The following is a 21418-nucleotide window of genomic DNA, read 5'->3' on the forward strand; positions in this document are numbered from 1 at the left end:
TACAAACATGGGTTTGAATATGTGTCTTGAAATTATACAACACCAGGAATTAATGCATACGTACAACCAAAATAAAAAAAAAACTCCTACGGAGAAATAATGGATGCAACGTATACGGTAGAAACGACAAAGAATGTACTTACTGTGGAAAAATTTATGAAAGTATTCTATGTTAGTAAACTAGTCTGGAACAATGATTGAGTTGTTGTCTGGTGCATCTTCCGCCTTGTTAGTTTCTCGGGAATAATTCTATGTATATTTCCCACATTGACATTACACTGTGCATTTGCTGTCTCTATAGACATACAGGGGTTCTTATCCATTATATTCCCTATTTGGTCAATCAATTATGGAAATCCGACTTCCTCACTCCTCCCTCGCCTTTTCTCATCTCTCATAGCTTTCTTGTAATTTTTGATGCCACCTAAGAACTGATTCTATTCACGCAAGATGGGTAAAACGCAATCTAAATCATGCGATACGTTTCTGTGTTATTTTTCCAATCATAAAACAGACTATTATTGCATATCCTTTTTAACGTATCCTCACATCCAGGTTGCATTTTAAAAGTTCACTAGCCGTGACAACCAGGCGTTAGTAGGGTGTATTCCAATCCCTGTTTAGCTGTTTAGTTAAACCCGAAATTTACAAATTGGTTAGTCATTTGATAAGATATCTAGAAAAAACATACTTAATTTTCTAATAGCGAACGACAATTTTAAATTCCTGTACACAAAAAGTCTGGAAAGGTTTCTAATGATCTTCGTACTAGTACCCCTTTTGCAATATTTTTTAGATATAATTGGTGTATGATACCGCAAATGTGGAAGATTCTATTTATAAATGATGCTGCTAAAAACTGACGAATCAAATTAATTCACGTTCTGCTTGCAACCAATCAGAGTCCAGAATTGCTGTATAAAAATTAAAACTTTTCGTTAGCAACTTTGCCTGTGTTTTCTTCTTGTCAGCAAGGAAAGAAACTTTTGCTTTGTGGCATCCAACTCAAAAACTGTCTACTGAGAACCACTCACCTCCAGGGCTTGTATAAAACAACTAACCATCGGATACTGTTCCTAAATTAAATATGGCGTACAACCCAAGAGCTGCTTAAAAGGTAAAAGGGTGAGAGCGGTCAATGACTTTATAATAGGCCTTTCTAATCATTATCTATAGTCTGATGGGGAATAATCGTGATCTAACCCGAAACTATCTAAGTAGCAGTTATAAAATGCCCACAACCTGTTTTTGTTTTGTATTTACTTTCTTGTAGAATATATTCTATTCTACATAAAATCGTTGTTCAAATTTTCTTTATGTGCTCATATAAAAGCGTGTATATGTATATATGAGCATGATATATGTCTATACATATGCATATTACTCGTAAGTGTTTTCTAGTCAATTCTATTATTAGCAATTTCATTACAGCGTCTGCAGATGTTGTGAATTTCTTTTTAACTTAAATCGACATCATTATATAAATAATTAGCTATCAATATTTTAATAGCAAAAAAAAAGCAAAACGGACAAAATCGATAATTGCTTCCCAAAATAAGTACGTTATATCTATCCGCAGAATACGATCAACACTTTTTTTTAGTTCTAATTGAAAGTAGAAGACTATTCATAATGAAGCACTCTTTTAAAGAATGGTGGCTTGGTGATTTCAAACTAAACTGTAAAATGTGCTGCTTGGAATAATTGCATAATTTTTTATCTTTTTTCTTCTAACTGAAATACCCGGCGTTGATACATTTTAATATTCTGTCCTCATACATAATTACTAAGTTGATTAAATGAGGTCTTACTTCATAATGGCTACTTTCTTCTTCATCCGCCATGAGGTAGGAGAAGTAGGTGCGTTTTATTTTATTGAGGTTTCACCAGTAGCCCTTATCCTCTTTTCTAGTTTAATCTATTATCTTTTTGTCTCTCTTTTTTAAAAATATGATATAAGAATAGCTATTATATTTATATCATAGTGCATATCTGAAAAATGTTCAATCTTTTCTTTGTTTTAACTAGTTAATGTACTACACACACACACACACACACACACACACACACACACACACACATATATATATATAACTTTATTTGATTGGCATAAATATATATTGTATAAAATATAATATATATATATATATATATATATATATATATATATATATATATATAAAAGTGAAAGTGTCTGCGTGTGTCTGTGTACATTTCCCTATGCAATAACTATGTTAATTTTTAGGCTACATACTCAAAATTTAATATGCAGGGTACTGAGATTAAGGCAAATCGATGTGAGCCGTTTCTGGCCAAATATTTGGCGATTGAGGGGTCAAAGTACAACGATTTGACCTTTGAGCACTCTACCAATCTCATCGACAATTTTGGGTCTACACAATTGAAATTTTAGATATAGATTCCTTGGACATGAATCTAACTTAATATTATTATTTGAGTCCAAAACAATAAATTTTAAGGGGTAATAATAGGGGTCAAAGTTAAAAAAATATACCACTTTTTGTTGTTCAATACACCTCCACATACCCGGGTAACGCCGGGCTGAAATGCTAGTATATATATATATATATATATATATATATATATATATATATATATATATATATATATACGTAAAGATGGCATTAGCAATCTAGTATCTTAATAAAATAATTAAAATATCTAAAATCTGGTAAATGTATATGTAGCATTACTTTTAGAAAACCTCTCTACGGTGAAACGGTTTTGGATTTAACTTTTAACAGGTGTGCAATGATTTTAAGGCGTGAACAAACATACAACTATCTATTACAAAATTAAGGTGTCTTAAGCTAAAGTCCAAAAACTCGAGCCTTATTTATAAACATCTCAAAAGTAAGTGTTACAGGGAATTGTAAAAGTTGGAACTGAAATGGCATGATAGAAAGAGCAGGGATAATCCGAGGAATTAATACGGTTTCACCTTTAAAATTCTAGTTGTTATAATGGCCTCCAGAACGTTAATTTTCAAAGCTTTAATTGCTAAACGTATGCCATTACACAGTGTAGATGGATCAAGATTTCTTAATAACTGGCTATCTTTCCTTCAATTTAAGCTGATGATGTAAAAACTCCCAGTGGTTATAGTGAATTCCACAGGAAATTCTACTGTCTAATCCTCATTGATAACATAATCCCGGGATTGGAAACTCTTATGATAGATTGTCATCGCTCATATCAAAAGCATCATTATAGGGGCAAAGGTGCTCTTTTACGAAGCCCCCCCCCCAACAGTTCGGAAATTTTTAGCAATGTCTTAGAAAATCTTAGTCGTCAGTTCACGAACTGAATTTATCGCCTGGTCAAATTGTAATTTGTTCAACTGAAGATCTTTTTTTTAATGTTATCGAATATGTGCTAATGAAAGAAAGCTGATTTGAGAAAAGGGCTGCAGACTAATAATCAAATAAATGTGTCCTTATAATAATATTCTGAAACAGAAAACTAAAAGCGTGGGATCCCCGCAGTATTGCAGAAGTGTTGGATTTTCATATCACATTTTAAATGAAAATAAACAAGTCGGGACTGAATTAAACGTTCGGTTCCCAAGGACAGCAGCATTTTTTGATAGGTAAACCATTTATTGCAGACCGTGTTCTTTTACTTACTTCTTTTTATCACTCTGATGTTAACTTATAATCATATCATAATTAATTGGTTATAATGTAAAGTTCTGGTGTAGTATGATTTTGAAATACGATGCAAAGAGATTGGAATTATACTTACAATATTGTAATAACTTGGCAGCTATTGCTTGACTTTTTTCCGGTGCGAGGTGGATGTACAAAAACATCATAAAATTTTTTGAACAAATGCAAATTATATTAAATTTCGTTTTAAAATAAGCAGTGAGAGAACTTCTGTTTATGTTTGAATGATTGCGTTCGTCTCGATCTTTCATTGATTGATTTCAGTCTTGTGGCGGTTTCGAGATTGTCAATGTCGACTTTTATAGGTTTTCTGGTATGCGGACAATGAATATCACAGTTCAATTTGGGTCTGATAAGTTGTTTGCCATATATGAAAACATATGATATCTAAGGTAAAAGCTAATGTAATCCCTGGCACTTATTTTATTTTTACAACTGAGTAGTTAGCTATGGGCATGCGTGTAACCGAAACAGACAAAAAGTGTTACATATTGGGTTATATTAGAAGGGTTCTGTTAGAAGTACATTAGTATGCCTAAAGGTCCTTATATATATATATATATATATATATATATATATATATATATATATATATGTATATATATATTTATATATATATATATAAATGTTCATACTTAGAAGTGTAATAGAAGCTTTTGAGTGTTGAGACAGTCTTAGTGTTCACATTGTAAATATATGTATATATATATATATATATGCGTGTGTGGGTGTGTTCTTATCAATGTTCTTCTTATGTGGGTGTGGGTGTGATTCTTCTAATGTCTATTTGCCTTGCCTAGGGATGTTTCCGATGACGTGTATGCGCAAACAAATTCAATGCAAACATACCTGAATTTGCCTTGGCCAGCGATGATATTCTCCCCTTCGCTGGTTCTCCATGTTGCTGGGAGTCGGGTCACTGCAGACAGATTCATTGATGAACAAACAAGATGGACTTGAAATTTCAATCTTTATTCAAGGTAAATTCAATATCTCGGAGCCTGGTTGTCGGGAAGCACCCAAATTCCCGTCCGCTTAATCTGCCGCCTAGCCCCTCTATCCCGTCTCGTCATCACCGGAAGTTACCCAGAATTCAGTGTCACCTTCAAATTTCCGGTGCACTCTATCTGGGCCACTCAAGGTGACTGATTTTGACAGCTGTCAAAACTAACCCTGCTAAACTATTTAATGAGAAAATAAACATTCTTATTTTCTTTATTTCTAAGCTAATGAGAAAATAAACATTCTTATTTTCTTTATTTCTAACAACTACCTAGATAGTCATTATTTCTAAAAACTACCTAGATAGAATTTAAGCTGGAACTCCCAATACAACAAAAGCAATTATATTTTAAAAGCCTAATGGAAAAATGGGGTGTTTATTCCGAAAGCTGTTCTTAACATAGGGAGGGTGGGAGTGTTTATTCGCAAATTCGTTTTTGATATGGAGAGGTCGGGTATGATATTCCAAAAGCCATTTTTTAAAATATGAGTAGGTTGGCGGTGTTTATTCTGAAAGCCGTGCTTTACATGAGGAAGTTGGGGGTGGTTATTCTAAAAACCGTTCTTAACATGAGAAATTTGGGATTGTTTAATCGAAAATCCGTAACGCATGTCTATTACTAATTCCTTCGTTGTGGAAAAATGTATGTCAGAAATTTTTATAGCTTTTACGTTGGAATACAAATGTGTTGTATGCCTTGTGAACTACATATCATCTCTAATCTTCACTTTAATCTTCGTAGTCAGTATATCCGAAAACCTTTAAAAGTCAACATTTAGAATGCGAAGGATGAGTTTTAGATGATGTAAAAAAATACCGATAAATTTGTATTTTTATTAGAGACGCCAATTAGAAAAAAAATGTCACTGAAATTCATATTTGCTTTCTCAAATTTAATATTTTATATTTTATTAGTTACGAAAAATTCTATTTTCTATTTAAATAAACCTATATTTTGTATTTCCCTAAATCGTTCATTGCGGAATTTAGAGGTGAGACCGTTTAGTATATATATATATATATATATATATATATATATATATATATATATATATATATATATATATATATATGCTAGTGTTTAGTATATATATATATATATATATATATATATATATATATATATATATATATATATATATATATGATGGACTCTCTCGTCGATTTCGACGTATGAGGTTCAGACAACCCATATTTCTAAAACTCATTTATGCTTTTGCCTCTGATGACTTTATAGTCCAGCAAGGGACTTGCAGACAAGGCCACAAATAGAACATGAATGTGGATTTAATGCTGCTGATATTGGTTCGACTGGTAGCTGTTTTGCTCTTACTCTGTTTTCTTTCAGTTGCCTTAAGCTTTCAGATTGAAACCTCTGGAGACGTTCAAAAAACCTTGATCTCTATCCTTTTCGGTCATTCACCTCATCTTCAAGACTCCTGTATGGTATGTTCACTGCAGACAAGTTACTCTTCAACTTGCCCTTGTAACTAAGCCAAGGACGTCCGACAATTCTTTTACCACCCTCAAATTGACTGTACATTGCAATTTTGGAATTCTGTCATCGGGCATCCTCAATACATGACCAGCCAACCGCAATTGCGATTGAATAAGGAATAATTCAATGCCAGATATTTTGCATTTTGTGAATAATTCGGCATTTGATACCTTGTCGCGGAGGCTAAGACCACATATGGAGCGTAGACAGCTTTTGTGGAAAACGTCCAGCTGATTAATGTGATGTCTGTATGGAGTCCATGACTCAGATCCATAAAGAAGAATTGAAAGAACAACAGCACGTAGACAAGGATTTTTGTATCTAGTCGAATACCCCTTTCGTTCCACAAGCGATGGCGGAGATTTGCAAAGGCAAAAGTGGCCTTAGCAATCCTGTTGACAATTTCATCATCAAGAGAACCGCCCTGGTTCACCTAGCTACCAAGGTAAGGAAAGGACTTGACATAATTGATATCATGACCGTCGACTTTCAGCTTGCGCGCAGGAAATCTATACTCCGGTGGATTTTGCTTTACGTCTTCAACTTGTTTTGGGGTGGGGTGTGGCTGATGCACTACCTCAGTCTTCCTTATGCTAATTGTCTGGCCAAAGGCCTTGCACGCGACTGAAAATCGATCAAGAAGAACCTGGGCTTCCTCAAAGGACGTGGCTACCAGTGCGGCATCGTCAGCGAAGAACAAGTCGCGAATAATTTCGTTGCGAAGAAGAGTCTTGGTCTTAAACCGTTGATGGTTAAATAAGCCACCGGATGACCTACATTGATACTTGACACCAGTGTCCAAATCATCAAATGCATGTTTCAGCATTAGTGAAAAGAAGAGCGCAAAGAGGACTGGGTCCATTACACATCCCTGTTTCGTCCCATTCGTAACATCAAATGGATCAGACATCATACCATCTGAGACAACACTGGCCTTCATCACCTTGTGAAAGGAAATGATCACGTTCAGCATGTTTTCTGGAATACCAAGCCTTCTTAAAACTTGCCAAAGAGTATCGCGATTCACAGTGTCGAAGGCCTTCGTCAGTTCAACAAACACCATATACAATTCTTGATTTTTCTCACGGACCTTTTCTGCCACCTGACGTAAGGAAAATATTATGTCAATGGTGCCCCGACCTGACCAAAACCCACACTGCGACTCTGGATACACCTTATATACGAGACGATTTATGATTCGGTTTAGAATGAGCCTAGCCAGAATCTTTCCTGCAATTGAAAGCAGAGATATCCCCCGATGGTTGTCGCAGACATTCTTGACTCCCTTATTTTTGTAGAGACGTTTGATGCAGGCATCTTTGTAGTCCTGGGTAACTCGGCCTGCTTTCCATATCTTTACAAAGGGAGCATGGAGCTTTTTTACCAGCACATGCCCACCATGCTTGTACACTTCAGGCGGAATTGGATCCTTTGATGATGGGGACTTGCCAGAAGCAATTTGTTTGATGGATTCCCATACCTCCTGATAAGCAGGTTCCAATGACAATTCTGGAATATCTGGATTCTGAGAAATAGAGGACACAAAATCAGCTCAGTTCTCTTTTCCCTTGATTTAAGAGGCCGCACATCAATGCGTTTGGGGACTGTTGATTTTTTAACTCTGTGCCTTCGCACATTCAACGACAGTTTACTTCTGAGAAGGGCGTGATCCGAAAGATAGCAAGAAGTGTGGAAAGAGCGAGTGATTTTGAAGCCACATGTGCTTCCGCTTTGTTATGACGAAGTCAATAAGATGCCAGTCCTTTGAACGAGGATGCATCCATGTCGTCCTCCGATGCACAGGTTGTTGGAATATGGCATTGGAAATACAGAGGTCAAACTCCCTACAGATCTTAAGAAGTCGTAAACTATTTGCATTTACCTTGCCTATGCCATGCTTACCAAGTACACCGGTCCACAACAGATGGTCACTACAAACACGAGCATTGAAACCGTCAGCAAAAACGAGTGTATCATGGTGTCAAACTCTGGAGAGGACATCACGGAGGGTATCGAAGAAGTTATCCTTCTTTTGAACTGAACTGGCTAACGTTGGGACGTAACAACTAACTAGCGTCACCCTGGTGTTTTCTTCTAACTCTAGGGAAAGAGTTGCCACACGATCAGATACGCCTTTGGGAAAAGACGACAAGGACTTTGCCATCTTGTACTTAATGGAAAAACCAACGCCTGATTGGCGGGGTTCATTTTCTGCCTTTCCTAACCAAAAGAAGTCATATCCACCCTTTTTCTCTCGAAGTTGAGAATTGCCAGGCAAGCGAGTTTCACATAAGACAGCAATGTCAACATCATACCTCTGTAACTCAAGAGAAACAAGGGCTGTCTTGCGCTCGGGTACAGCATTATTATCCTTTAGGGTACGGACATTCCAACACCCTATTGAGAGATTCTTTGTTGAGGTTTTTTGTCGTACTCTATTGTTCTGACTGCGTAACTGGATAACCAGACAGCTGCAGCGGTCTGCCAAGTAAAGTGGTGAGCAAGTAATTTTTAGGGCTCCTTTTATCGCCCCCTCCCCGCCACAGGGAAAGCAGTGCTATCCCTAAATAGGGCTGCTTTGTCACTGATGGAGGACACGAACAGCACAATTGCTCACAGGTTTATGCAAGAACGGCCATCTACCATCAGCCGCCACTGTGCAGAGATCCAGCTGAGGACTTCCAGTAATATCCTTTACCTGTCCCCGTCGCTTTCATCGCCAGTGGACTTCTTGCAGGGCAGTATGAGGATTTCATAATGAAATTATGACAGGCTGTCCGAAACCCACACAAAGGACTTCATTTAAGTGGTGAAGGCTCGTGTAGGACCATCCACACTTTTTGGAACTGCTGATTAACTTACTCGGTGCAAACCAATTGCCACAGAACAAGCAGACAACAACCCTCAGGTTTAATGTAAGAGTTTCCTTCTCTTAGTGGTATAACCGCGCTCCCAGACACCAACCTGGTAATTTCCTTGTACCGGTTCAATATATATATATATATATATATATATATATATATATATATATATATATATATATATATAAGTATACATACACACATGATGCTAGTTGGCCGTTGACCCCGAAAATGGGTTCATTCGCCCTTCATTATATATATATATATATATATATATATATATATATATATATATATATATATAAATATATATATATATATATTTATATATATATATATATATATACATATATATTATTTTTATATTTTAAGTTTTTTGTACATAGTGGGCTTTTAACTCTTTATGGCGTTGTTTATAATATGGCAATAGTTGTTAAACCGATCGCAACACGCCTTTGATTTCATACTATCAACGACACATAACATTTTTTATCGAGGAGAAGCCAGCTGTTTGTCGGATAATTTTGTTTACCGGTATTTTAGTATTAACTTTTTACTGGTATTTTAGCACAAGTCTTCATAATTTTTGATATCTTGGGATGTTAACTGTGTGATTTGGGTGTTTATTCTTCTATTATTTAAGCAGTTTACGATCATATTATTTTGTCTTGTGTGACGTTAAAGCTTTCATATATTGAATTTTTGAGCATTATTACTAGTATATATATATAGAGAGATGGTAATTAATAAAAACTGAAGAAAGTGCTAATACTGTTGTAGAGTAAATATGTGTTATATTTTTTATTACCGTGTCCTTCTGTTAAGTAACGTTATTGTTTCGGCTACTCGGCCGTTTTATGGCCGTCTGTAGCTTCCTCAGACCCAAAATAGCGAACATCTCTGTAAAAGTCGGTCAAAAAAATGGCCGAGTAGCTGAAACAATAATGTAACTTAACAGAAACATACGGTAATAAAAAATAAACCGTATATATGTATATATATATATATATATATATATATATATATATATATATATGACTACTTCATTTAATCACAAAATTTGATATACTAAAATTATAAATTCATGCGTTAACTTTAAGTATTTATTTTAACAGTGCTCAATATGTGGGTAAAGCTAGGTAGTAAGTTATAAAATTGTCATATATATTTTATAACTTTATATATAGATATAGATATATATACATGTTTTATATATATATACATATATATATATGCATACACACAAAAATATATATATATATATATATATATATATATATATATATATATATATACACAGATAATTATCATTTTTACATTTTAAGTTTTTTGTACATAGTTGGCTTTCCACTGTTTATGGCGTTGTTTACAACTGCAATAGTTATTAAACCGATCGCAAAACGCCTTTGATTTCATACTTTCAATGACACATAACAATGGTATCTAGTTCGCAACTCTCAATTATTTGACTGCTTACAATTAAACTTGATATTTTAGAACATAGTTTTACAGTAATTTATCATGTAATCAAATTTCATTATATCGGGATCATTTCATTTTTATTTTGATTTAGTTGTTCTTACGACAGAAAAAAATAACCGGAAATATGTTATTATGAATAACCATTTGTTACAAACGCAAAACGAATAATCGTCACATTTATTTTAAGAAACAAGCAAGCGGAAGAGAGAAACAAGCATATATTTGTCTATACGTCGTGAGCTTGAATCTTCACTTGTGTTGTATGAAGAAACCTCTTTATCTGGTACCTATTTCTCTTTATCTGGACATTGTAAATTTGTACCTGACGTCTAAGCAAATGGTTGTAAAAACATTTTGAAACGTAGGTGTTTATATAGATACTGCGCGGCGGGGGGGGGGTGTTCTGCATCATTAAAACTAAAACATAAGCGTGATTTATGAATGATGACCGATGATGACCGATGATGACCGAAGATAATGGATTGACAAAAATTTTATTTGTTTGTTTGTTTGTTTTTTTTATCTTTGGGATGAGGTTTTATAAATTGTGTAGTCATTATGTTGCGGACTGGTGTTGTCGCTTCATAGTTGTTGCGGTTTCATCAAGTTTCGGACTACTCACTCTCTAGCCTTCTTTAGGTAGTAACCGCGACGGAATCGGAATACGTAAGCTTGTAACATATGTCCAATTATTTCTGCTTTCTATTGTCAATATCTCAGCAGTAAACCTCTAGCCTGCTTAAGTAGGATTTAAACCGCTCTCTTCAGTCAGTCTAACTTAAAACCATAGTGACTCAACACTTCTATACTTTTCGATATCAATCTTACTCAAGCAGGCTATATGATTAATTAGCCAAAATATGGTGAGACAAGAACTATGGAAGGTAGTAAACGACCCTGGTGTCTAACTCTGTCCCGTGGAGAGGCATAGTAAATAGGTACAAGACTCAGCATTCCATCGTGGTTAATTATATGAAAAATGCCGGAGGATGAGCTGGGCGAAACGAGGTGAAACAAAAACAACTATGAAGATCAGGTACATAGTCTGGAAAAGAATAAACGCACAAAAAATCTGTATATATATATATATATGTCCACCTCTTTGCGATTCTATGTCTTTTCATGATTATATTTCTTTGACTCTACATTTTTTGTCCTCTTTCTTTCTATCTTTGTTTCTCTCTCTCTATCTCTCCTGATAGCCATGTTCGTGGCAGATGTCTGTCCGTTGACAAAGGGATGGAATACCGTCTTCTGCCGCCAGAGGGCGGACGAATGGGAGATGGACCGACCACCGGCCAAAGCTCAGGGTTTGTATAGTCAACTATCACCTGCACGACTATGCTATGCTAAGCACATCTGTTTGATTTTGCTCAGGTGCTTTCATTAAGTTTTTCACCATTTGTATTCGTGAGAGGAACATGTATATCTTTATTTATGCTTTGAAATGCCCAGCTTGTCCTTCTACTTGTCTATGCTATCTTCTCTCCATCATCTGTATGCAAAAAATCAAATTTAAATTCAGAATTAGTTGATGATATACAAAATTAAAAGAACAATAGCATGAAAATTTCATAAAAATATGTTTAAACAAGACGGCATGATACACAGTTTATTGATTTTTTTAATGTCATTTTCACCCAAAACAATGCGCATCGCCATGTTGGTGTAGGGGGCTACTATCAGGGGTAACAGCTACTGGAGTACTATGTAGGGAGTTGGGCAGCAAGATGTCGGTTCAAATTACACTTGAACTTCTGCATGTCAGTACGGTTAGGGAAGCATGGACCTGGAATAGAATTCAAAAGTCTAGCGGTTCTGGGGGAAGAAAACTCCTGGAGTAAAAAGCTCTTTTACATCTAGGGATCTCTATTGTGCGGGGGTGAGATTTAGCTGCCTGTCGGGTTTGTCGTGGGTGTTTACGTCGTGGAGGCACAAGTGCTTGAAGTTCGTCAGGGCATTCACCATTAATATACTTGTAGAACAGGTTGAGGAATGCAAGATTTCGTCGATGGGACAGAGGCTAAAGCTTAGATGTCTGATCAGGACCTATCAGATTGGCGACTCTCTTTTGAACCTTGTCTAGGAGTGATAGGCTAGTAGCAGATGCACCAGCTCAAATATGACAACAATACTCGATACATGACCGAATGGTGGTCTTATAGAGGTACAGGATACTTTCAGGTGTTAATAGTTTTCCTGCATGGTAGAGAGAGCCTACCTTCCTCGCAGCAGTCCTTGCAATGCTTTTAACGTAATTGTTCCCACTCGTGTTTCTTGTGAACGTTAGGCCAAGGAGTTTCAAAGATGTATTTTCAGATAGAGTCATTAGCCATTACTATTGCTAGACTAGTTTTTACATTTAATGTAAGGAGAAACCTTTCAATTAACTAGTTACATATGCCCTGCGTGTTTAATGTTTTATTTTTATTGCATTTTTACGTAAAGCAAGGCATAGCGCCACTTTGATGTAGGGGCCTACTATCTGGGGCATAATTTGCAGGGATACTCTGTAGGTAGTTTAGAAGAAAGATGTGTGTTTACATTACACTTAATCATTTACAGTAAGGGAAGCAAGAATCCGGAACGGAATTCCAAAGTTTCTAAGAAACTATTAGAGTAGAATGTTGCTGCTTGTCCAGTTTGTCGTACTTATTCACGTCGAGGTGGTACGAGGTGTAATTTGTCGAAGCATCTCTGATGAAAAAAAAGATGTAAAAAAGGCAGAAGAAATACAACATTTCATCGATGCGAAAGTGGTAGAAGAATAGCTGACAGTTCTAGACCTATTAGGTTGGTAACTCTCTCCTGTAATTCTCTTTAGGATTGAGAAACTGCAGCAGATGTCCAAGCCCAAATGGCACAACAATGCTTTATACAGAAGCGAAGGGTGGCCTTTTAGAGATAAAGTAATTTCTAGCAGAGTAGAGGGAGCTCATCTTCAAAACAACATAAGAATGCATTGTTACAAGCTTTCTAACTAGAGACAAATAATCTGTTTAGAATTTCTGGAAAATCTCACTCTACAACGACATTAATGTCACTAGAATAATTATTGCAATCTTCCTTCAAACTATTAGTTATCGAGTTCAATATAAACTAAGTGTGTTGCGAAGACAGATACGACACCTTACTTTATGTTATTTAATGTTATATCAGACTTAAATATGAAGTAGTCCGTGGAAGTATTAACCTCTTCTTTCTCTCCAAAGACAATTTGAGGCGCTATATCGTTTTTGTTTTCTATAGGCGATAGCTATCTGTAGCGGAATTGGCAATAACCGAAATAGGGGGAAATAAAGAGTTTAGCCTGGATAAGTCTGTTGTTGTGTTGCGGGCCAAGCGGAAGAGAGTTCCAAGATGTTGTCCATGGGTTTTTATTGGCTTTGACCCCATGGAATTCTCGCAGAATCTCGTGTGGTCTCACGTGACTATGCAAATATATAATTCTCTGTCACTATAAAGGCAGGACGCTGAGAAGAAGTCAGGCAGTGTTTTGCAGATTGTGCGCAGGTGGTTCTGGCGGTTGGATTGCTCCTTATGACGAACAACGAATCTGCGAGAAACGAGTTTTTTACTGACTTTTTTTCTGTCCCCGCCTTCTTTCTCTACGGCAATTACAGCCAAGAATCCCTATTTTCTAAAGATGGGCGGTGCAGGGCGAAGGAATTTCCTATCTTTGTTACTTATTTTTGCCTACTATATTTTGCTACACTATCTTTATAAAATACGTTCACTTGGTGATAAAAAAAAAGATTTAAAATACCAGAATTAACCTTTCCCGACCGATGTCAAAACGGATAATGCACTATAATTCGACCATGTAGTTCAGAAGATGTATATTGGCAATGTAAAATGTTAAAACTTTTTAAAACTAAATCTTCCTCAAAGGTGGTAACCGTTCTGAATTCTCTTAACATAGAAAGCAAGCTTTATGTTTTGCTTGTGTGATGTTTATTAGTCAGACTATTATTCTCGTATCGAGTGATATTAACACAACGTTTCGATCGCTGTAACCTGCGACCTTCTTCTGATCTTGAAAACATGCGTCTCTTCCCACTAACGAAAAAGAGTGTTGGCTCTGCATTACACGAGTTTGGGTGTGCGTCTGTAGATCATAAAGAAGGTTTCAATATCAGGAGTCGCTAAGATATTCTTTTAATGTTTTATATGGCTTACCTTGTCGGGATATCTATACTAATTGTTTATATTAGTAAAAAAATGTTTTACGAAACAGAGGATCGATACCCATGCGTATTTTTTGTTATTGAGACAAAACGTCGCAGTAGAAAACATAAAGACCTTACATTAAAATATAATACATAAAATATACACTAGATATATTTTAATTAGCATTATGCTGACTATATTATATAAATTGCTACAGAAGACCCGTGTCGCTGTGACATCACGGACAAGTGTGAGATCGAAATGTCCCATCTGCCAGCAAAAATTCCTCCCAATCTTGAATATTGTACTGTACACAGTTTTGCCTTTGGATGGAAATTATATTTTTATATTAATGCAATTTGTATGTAAGCTTACAATTCAAAGTGTACCTCGCGACTACGGTTTAATAAGACGATTGAGTGAGTGCAATCTGTTTTGGCTTGTAAGATATTCACACCGAACACTTGTCTGATTATTAAGAAAATTCATTTCTGATTTCTTACGGCAAACGCTGTGTGTAATTCTCACGAAAATAGTTGATAAGCTTCTGGGTTTGACCTTTACTCCTGATCTTAAATCGAACACATACATAAAGTATGTGGCCAAGGTCGCTGGGAAAATGGTGGGATCCTTCTACCGCTCCAGAAGATATCTCACTACTGATGGGATTCTCTATCTATATAAGAGCCAAGTACGTCCAAAGATGGAGTACTGCTGCCACATCTAGGCGGGAGCTGCTAAAAACAGCCTATCCTGCCTTGACAATGTACAAAATAGACTTCGTGGTTTAGTGGGGGTGCCCTTTTCTCTTCCCTGCAACCTCTCTCCCACAGAAGAGACGTAGCGAACCTGTCTTTGTTCTACCGTAATTTTCATAGCAAGTGCTCGTCTGAGCTCCATTCTCTGGCCCCCCTCGCCAATCTTTTTCAAAAAAACACCCGACTAGCTGAAACCACCGTCAATAATTTTCCCCACTCCTTATCTGTGGCTAAATCAAAACGTAGATTCCATGAACAAAGCTTCTTTCTTAGAACTGCACGCCTGTGGAACTCTGTTCCTCTTGCCTGTTTCCTTCCCGACTTCAACCTGGATGCCTTCAAGTCCAACACAAACAAATTCCTGATGAACCGCCCCCCTAAGTAATGGCACCTTATCAATTTTCCAATACTTTTGCTACACTATCCTATTGAGTAGTGTACACACAATAACCCCTATCCCCGAGTGGCCATTGGCCCTTGATAAGTGGTGAACTCCATGTAAAAAAAATAGTTTATTACTACAGGGTGGAACGATAAAGTTGGTGCCCTAATAAAGCAACACTCCAGCCTTATTTTAAAACTGTTATTGAAAACATCAATTCAGGTAACTTGAGTATGTAGTAGTTCTTACATCTATTTAAGGTAGCCGGTTTCTGTTCTAAATCAGAACATCGATACGGATCCGAAACTGTGAGTATGCTTTTTTCCATAAGCACCGCCGGAAGCTTGGCAATTACTCGGCGGCTGCGGCGATCAGATTGGATTTCCTGTGGTGGAAAATCATGTCGGTAATATCCTCGATGTCTGATCAAATGAAGTAGTCCAGCGGCTTCAGGTTGGAAGAAGAGAGGGTACAAAGTCGAAGCGCTTCGTCTGACGCCAGGCTGGGATCTCTTTATGTTTGTGGACCGGTGCATAGTCGTGCTGTCACCCCCCCATGTTTGCCACCTGTAACTCTGCACAGGGGAATCACTGCACTCTTCAGCACACCCAGATGCATAATCGTGTTTACTTTCGAGCCGATTTTAAGATGTGAAGTCGCATGATGTGGCCCTTACTTAAAACAACACTAAAAACAATAGCCGTAACCGGAAACTGTGTCTCCACCACCATGGACACGTCGCTATCATTTCTGCCAATCCAGAGATTGCATTTTAAGGATGATGACATTGGTCTTATTTTCATAACTTATATCGCAGAGTGAATGAGTCCTACAACAACGTGTAAATTTCAAACATGATAGAAGGTTCCCATCGATCTTGGGATTTATACACAACTGGACAACAAGTAGATGGTCTGCAACAAAAACAATACACCCGATTTTTATCAAACGGAAATGGGAGCATGTCATCTTTTCTAGTACGACAATTTTGTAGTTCCACCTCGTAAGAATTGTTTTATTAATATAACAAGTGCTTGCTTGTCGACCTGCAACGTAGGTAATCTTCAAAATCGATGATAAAAATAGTTGTCATGATCTTTACATTCCAATCACAATTTTTAGTTGTCTTGTTGTTGTAGTTAACTCCTCCATGCTTTTCAAAATTAACTGACAGTTACGACTCTCAGTTTAGTCAGTGTAATTTCGTAGTCAGCCATATTTACTGTACTTACTACGACGCTTGCTCTTGTATATGATATTTTTGTTTCACTATATTTCACCTTTTCTAACTAATTTCTGTATGTGTTTGTCTAAGCGAACTTTCCAGCGCCACAACACTTTCTTTACTCTTCATCTTATGTTGCATCACATTAACTATTTATTCCAATTGTCAATCCTTGACACCTTGTGATAAATATGTGAATTTAATATTATGTGTGAGTTTGTAACGACATTGTTCTGTGTAATCTCGCTGTCAACCTAAAATATCAGAACCTACGAATATGACACGGATTCAAATAACCAAAAATCATCAACAGTTGTCCGCGAACCGACATACGTTGTGTGCAGCAACATAATTATTACCTTATTGGTGACGTAAGCCACGTGATCTATTATTTCACGACTCTCACCAGATCTCGAATGTAATATTGTCTCTATTTTTATAGTCCTTTTTCCCCGTCCAGTAAACTAACTTAGCATATATTTATATTCACGTATCTTTGCTATGATACAGTGTAACATTTATACCATAACTTCATTGCACGCTGATACCTTATAGATACTTAAATACCCATGAATGAATTGCACGAAATAGTGCCAATTGAAGCATGTTTCTCAATGTATGTACTATTATTAATATATTTATTCTGTATAAATAAACTTACTTGATTAGGTTTGGTTATATTTGTGTAAAACTTTAAGAATATTCATTGAAAAATGTAACATAGGTATATCAAACTAGCAATTATATATGTAAAACTAGGGAGTAATTAAAAAAAGCTAAGCAGTAACTTTTAAAAAAGGCAGTAATTAAAAAAAAAACGTTACACAATCGATTATGTAAGAAAATACTTTTAAAAACTCTGGGATTATTTTCATGACACCTTAGAATATTCACGACAAACCTGGAAATATGTAACACTTGAATATATTCAGGTAAGGTTTAAAACTATTTTTTAACAATTAGAAAAATTTCAGTCAATCTTTGAAATATTGCTGTAAATGCTGGGAATATTCTTGTGACACTTGACAACATTTACATCACACTTAGGAAAAATACGTCAAGGTTGAAAATATTTATGAAACATTGTGAAATATGACAAACACTTAGAATATTCATTTCAAACCTGCCAATATTTTTCCAATTTTATTATTATTTATGAAAATTTCGAGAATATTTACATCAAACTTAGCAATTCTTAAGTCAAAGAGTTTAATATTGCAACCACATTTGCGAATATTTATATAAAATCAAAAATATTAACGCCTAAGTTGGGGAATATTCTGAAAAATTTGACAATATCCATATTATCCTTTTTAAGGTTCATGTGAATCTTGTAAAAATAAGTCCAATAGGTTTACGAGTGGCGACCTTCGAAATATTTACGCATCACTGTCGAATATTTATATCATATGTATGAACATTTATACATTATTATCATTTAGAAATATTTATGTGGTACTCATGTAAGACTATTATCATTTAAATATGGAGATTTTTTATTACAATTGCATAAATATGTATGCAACACTGTGGAATCCATACAATATATCACTATGATATTTCACGCGTTAGCTGGTTATGTTCTATAGTTTAGATATGTATTACTATAACTATAAACTATATTATTTCTAATATATATATATATATATATATATATATATATACAGTGATCACCACATATCAAGGCCCGGAAGCCACTCAGGGATAAGGGTTATTGCAAGTACATAACGTTAGTGTGGAGATTTGATGAAGTGTTTGCTTAAGGGGGCGGTTCATTAGGAATGTGTAAACATTGGACTTTAACACATCCAACTTGTAGTCCGGTGGGAAGCAGGCAGTCGGAACAGAGTTCCACAGGCGTGCAGTTCTAAGAAAGAAGCTCTGTTCATTGAATCCACGTTTTGATTTAGGCACAGATGAAGAGCGGGGGAAATTTTTCACAGTGGATTCGGCTAGACGGGTATTTTTCGTGAAAGATTGGCGAGGGGGGACCAGAGATTGGAGTTCAGACGAGCACCTGCCATATATATATATATATGTATATATATATATATATATATATATATATATATATATATATATATAGAGAGAGAGAGAGAGAGAGAGAGAGAGAGAGAATTGTATATGTTTATTGTATATCTAAATGCTATTTCGCCAGTAGTAGGACTTCTTAGAACTGAGCGTTCATAGCCGTGATAGGACGGTATATGGGGTTTTGTAACAATCAGTTCTGAGTGTGAGTGGTGCGAGTTTATGAGCTTCAAAAATAATAGAGACAATCATATTATAAAATGAATAGGAAAAAATGCTTTACAGTCTAAATATCCGTATTTAAATATTTCAATTTATTTGTATTTTCGTGCAAATTCAAAAGCTTTAAATTAAGAGTTGAGCTGAAGAAAGTGGGTAATTAAAAAGACGAAAACGTTGTGAAAAAACTAACCGATAGAGGAAGAGTAGTGACAAGAATACAAATAATACACTTTTGCTCATTCCATCTGACCGCTTTTAAACTAATTGATTTCGAAAATTGCATTAAACTATTGAGCTCTTTCCTTCAACCGATTTGATTACATTATAATCTAATTGTATATAAAAACCTTTCTCCTAAGGTCATGTCTTTGATGGTCTCGAATCGTAAGCCATATAGTTTTACATAAATTCGATAGGACAGTCTTTATATTTAAAAACTCTACCTAAAGTGCAGTAAGATCTAATCATAGCCATTAAATAACCATCCTTCATTTTATTTAGTTTTCTCAACATATTAATGCATTTAATTAACAACAACAATACATATATATACATATATATGTGTGTGTGTGTGTGTGTGTGTGTGCGTGTGTGTGTGTGTGTCCGTCCATACATACAGGAACAAGTAATTAATTTTAATACCTACGGGAACAAGTAACTAATGTTTCGGAAATCATCAATGCAGACTGTCACAATTACCGTCGCAAGCAAGGAACAAACTTCCCAGCCAACGTGAACGACAACGCGAATATAGTCAAAATAAACATTTTATATAAAGCGTTCATCCAGTTATTGTAACATCACGATCTTCGCACGTCGGCTGGAGGGAACATTTCTTTTCATTTATAAGTAAAGTGTAAAAAAAAAAAAAACGTTATTAAAAGGGGCGTATATATATATATATATATATATATATATATATATATATATATATATATATATGTATATATACTAAACTTGACTAGCCGTGTCCCATTTGGTCAGTATACGTTACAGCTATGATATGGAATTATGAATAAAAAGAGTTAATGTATAAAAGCCTCTTTCTTAGAACTGCACGCCTGTGTGACTCTCTTCCGTTTGTCTGTTTCCCACCTGACCACAACTTGGAATTCGTTCAAGTCCAACATAAACAAATTCCTGATAACCCGCCCCCTTAAGTAATCCACTTTATAAAATCTCTATTACTAACAATTACTATTGCCCCATTCATGGAATAACCCTTATCCCCGAGTGGCCTCCGGGCCTTGATAAGTAGTGGCTTCCATGTAAAAAAAAACGAATAAAACAAAATAAAACGTCGTTTTAGTTTTTACGTAAGAAAAACATATTTAAAGATTAGGAAATGGTTGAGATTCACATAATCGACCCCCCAGTTTTAGCACCGATTTACAGCTCCGATTTGATGTTGGCTCTTTGAAGCTCCTCCCCACCATTATTATTATTTTGTTTTGTTTTTTATTTGCGAATTTTCACTTTGTCTGCACCTCCGTCATTATTTCTTTTTTTATTTATTTACAACTTTTTGACAGGTGATTTTGAATTTAACGACCCGTGCTATTTTCTATATAGTACTAGTCTACCCGTTGACCCTAAAAATGTATAATGTTCGAAATAAAATATGATATTAGGAGTATATTATCTTTTATTGTCTTGAGAAAACTCCCTTTAAGCGATGAGTGAACAAATAAAACTCAGAATGCCTCTCCCAAGTCTAGGACTGAACCTAGAACCGTCGTGTTGACAGTCGGCAGTTCTACACTCAACCATGGAAGCGATAGCCGCAAATAACCTCGCCGTATATCTATTTTAAACACACATCCGTCCACTACTTTTATAGTGCTCAAACCGCCTGTTTATAAGATATAGAAAACATATATGTCAATGAAAACACATAGATGCTTACGCGTTTTATCCTCGAAGGGAATCGTCAGGCTTAAGAATATATGTACATACATATACACGCATATATATATATATATATATATATATATATATATATATATATATATATATATATATATATACATTGGAGTTTTCACATTATATTAAGCTTGACAATTCCCTACGAGGATAAAATGCGTATGCATCTATGTG

At 35.6% G+C, this 21418-nt stretch overlaps 1 protein-coding gene across 1 annotated transcript in view; it reads left to right on the forward strand.

The window, feature by feature from the left end:
• Positions 1–21418, forward strand: part of LOC145247809 (uncharacterized) — a 1402654-nt gene that overhangs the window by 560372 nt on the left and 820864 nt on the right. Inside the window, exon 4 of the mRNA XM_080109443.1 lies at positions 11736–11843. Coding sequence (XP_079965569.1) covers positions 11736–11843 — 108 coding nt within the window. The remainder of the gene's footprint in view (positions 1–11735; positions 11844–21418) is intronic.

This window comes from Euprymna scolopes, chromosome 26, assembly GCF_053919585.1.
Source record: "Euprymna scolopes isolate OS-2025 chromosome 26, ASM5391958v1, whole genome shotgun sequence".
Classification (NCBI taxonomy): domain Eukaryota; kingdom Metazoa; phylum Mollusca; class Cephalopoda; order Sepiida; family Sepiolidae; genus Euprymna; species Euprymna scolopes.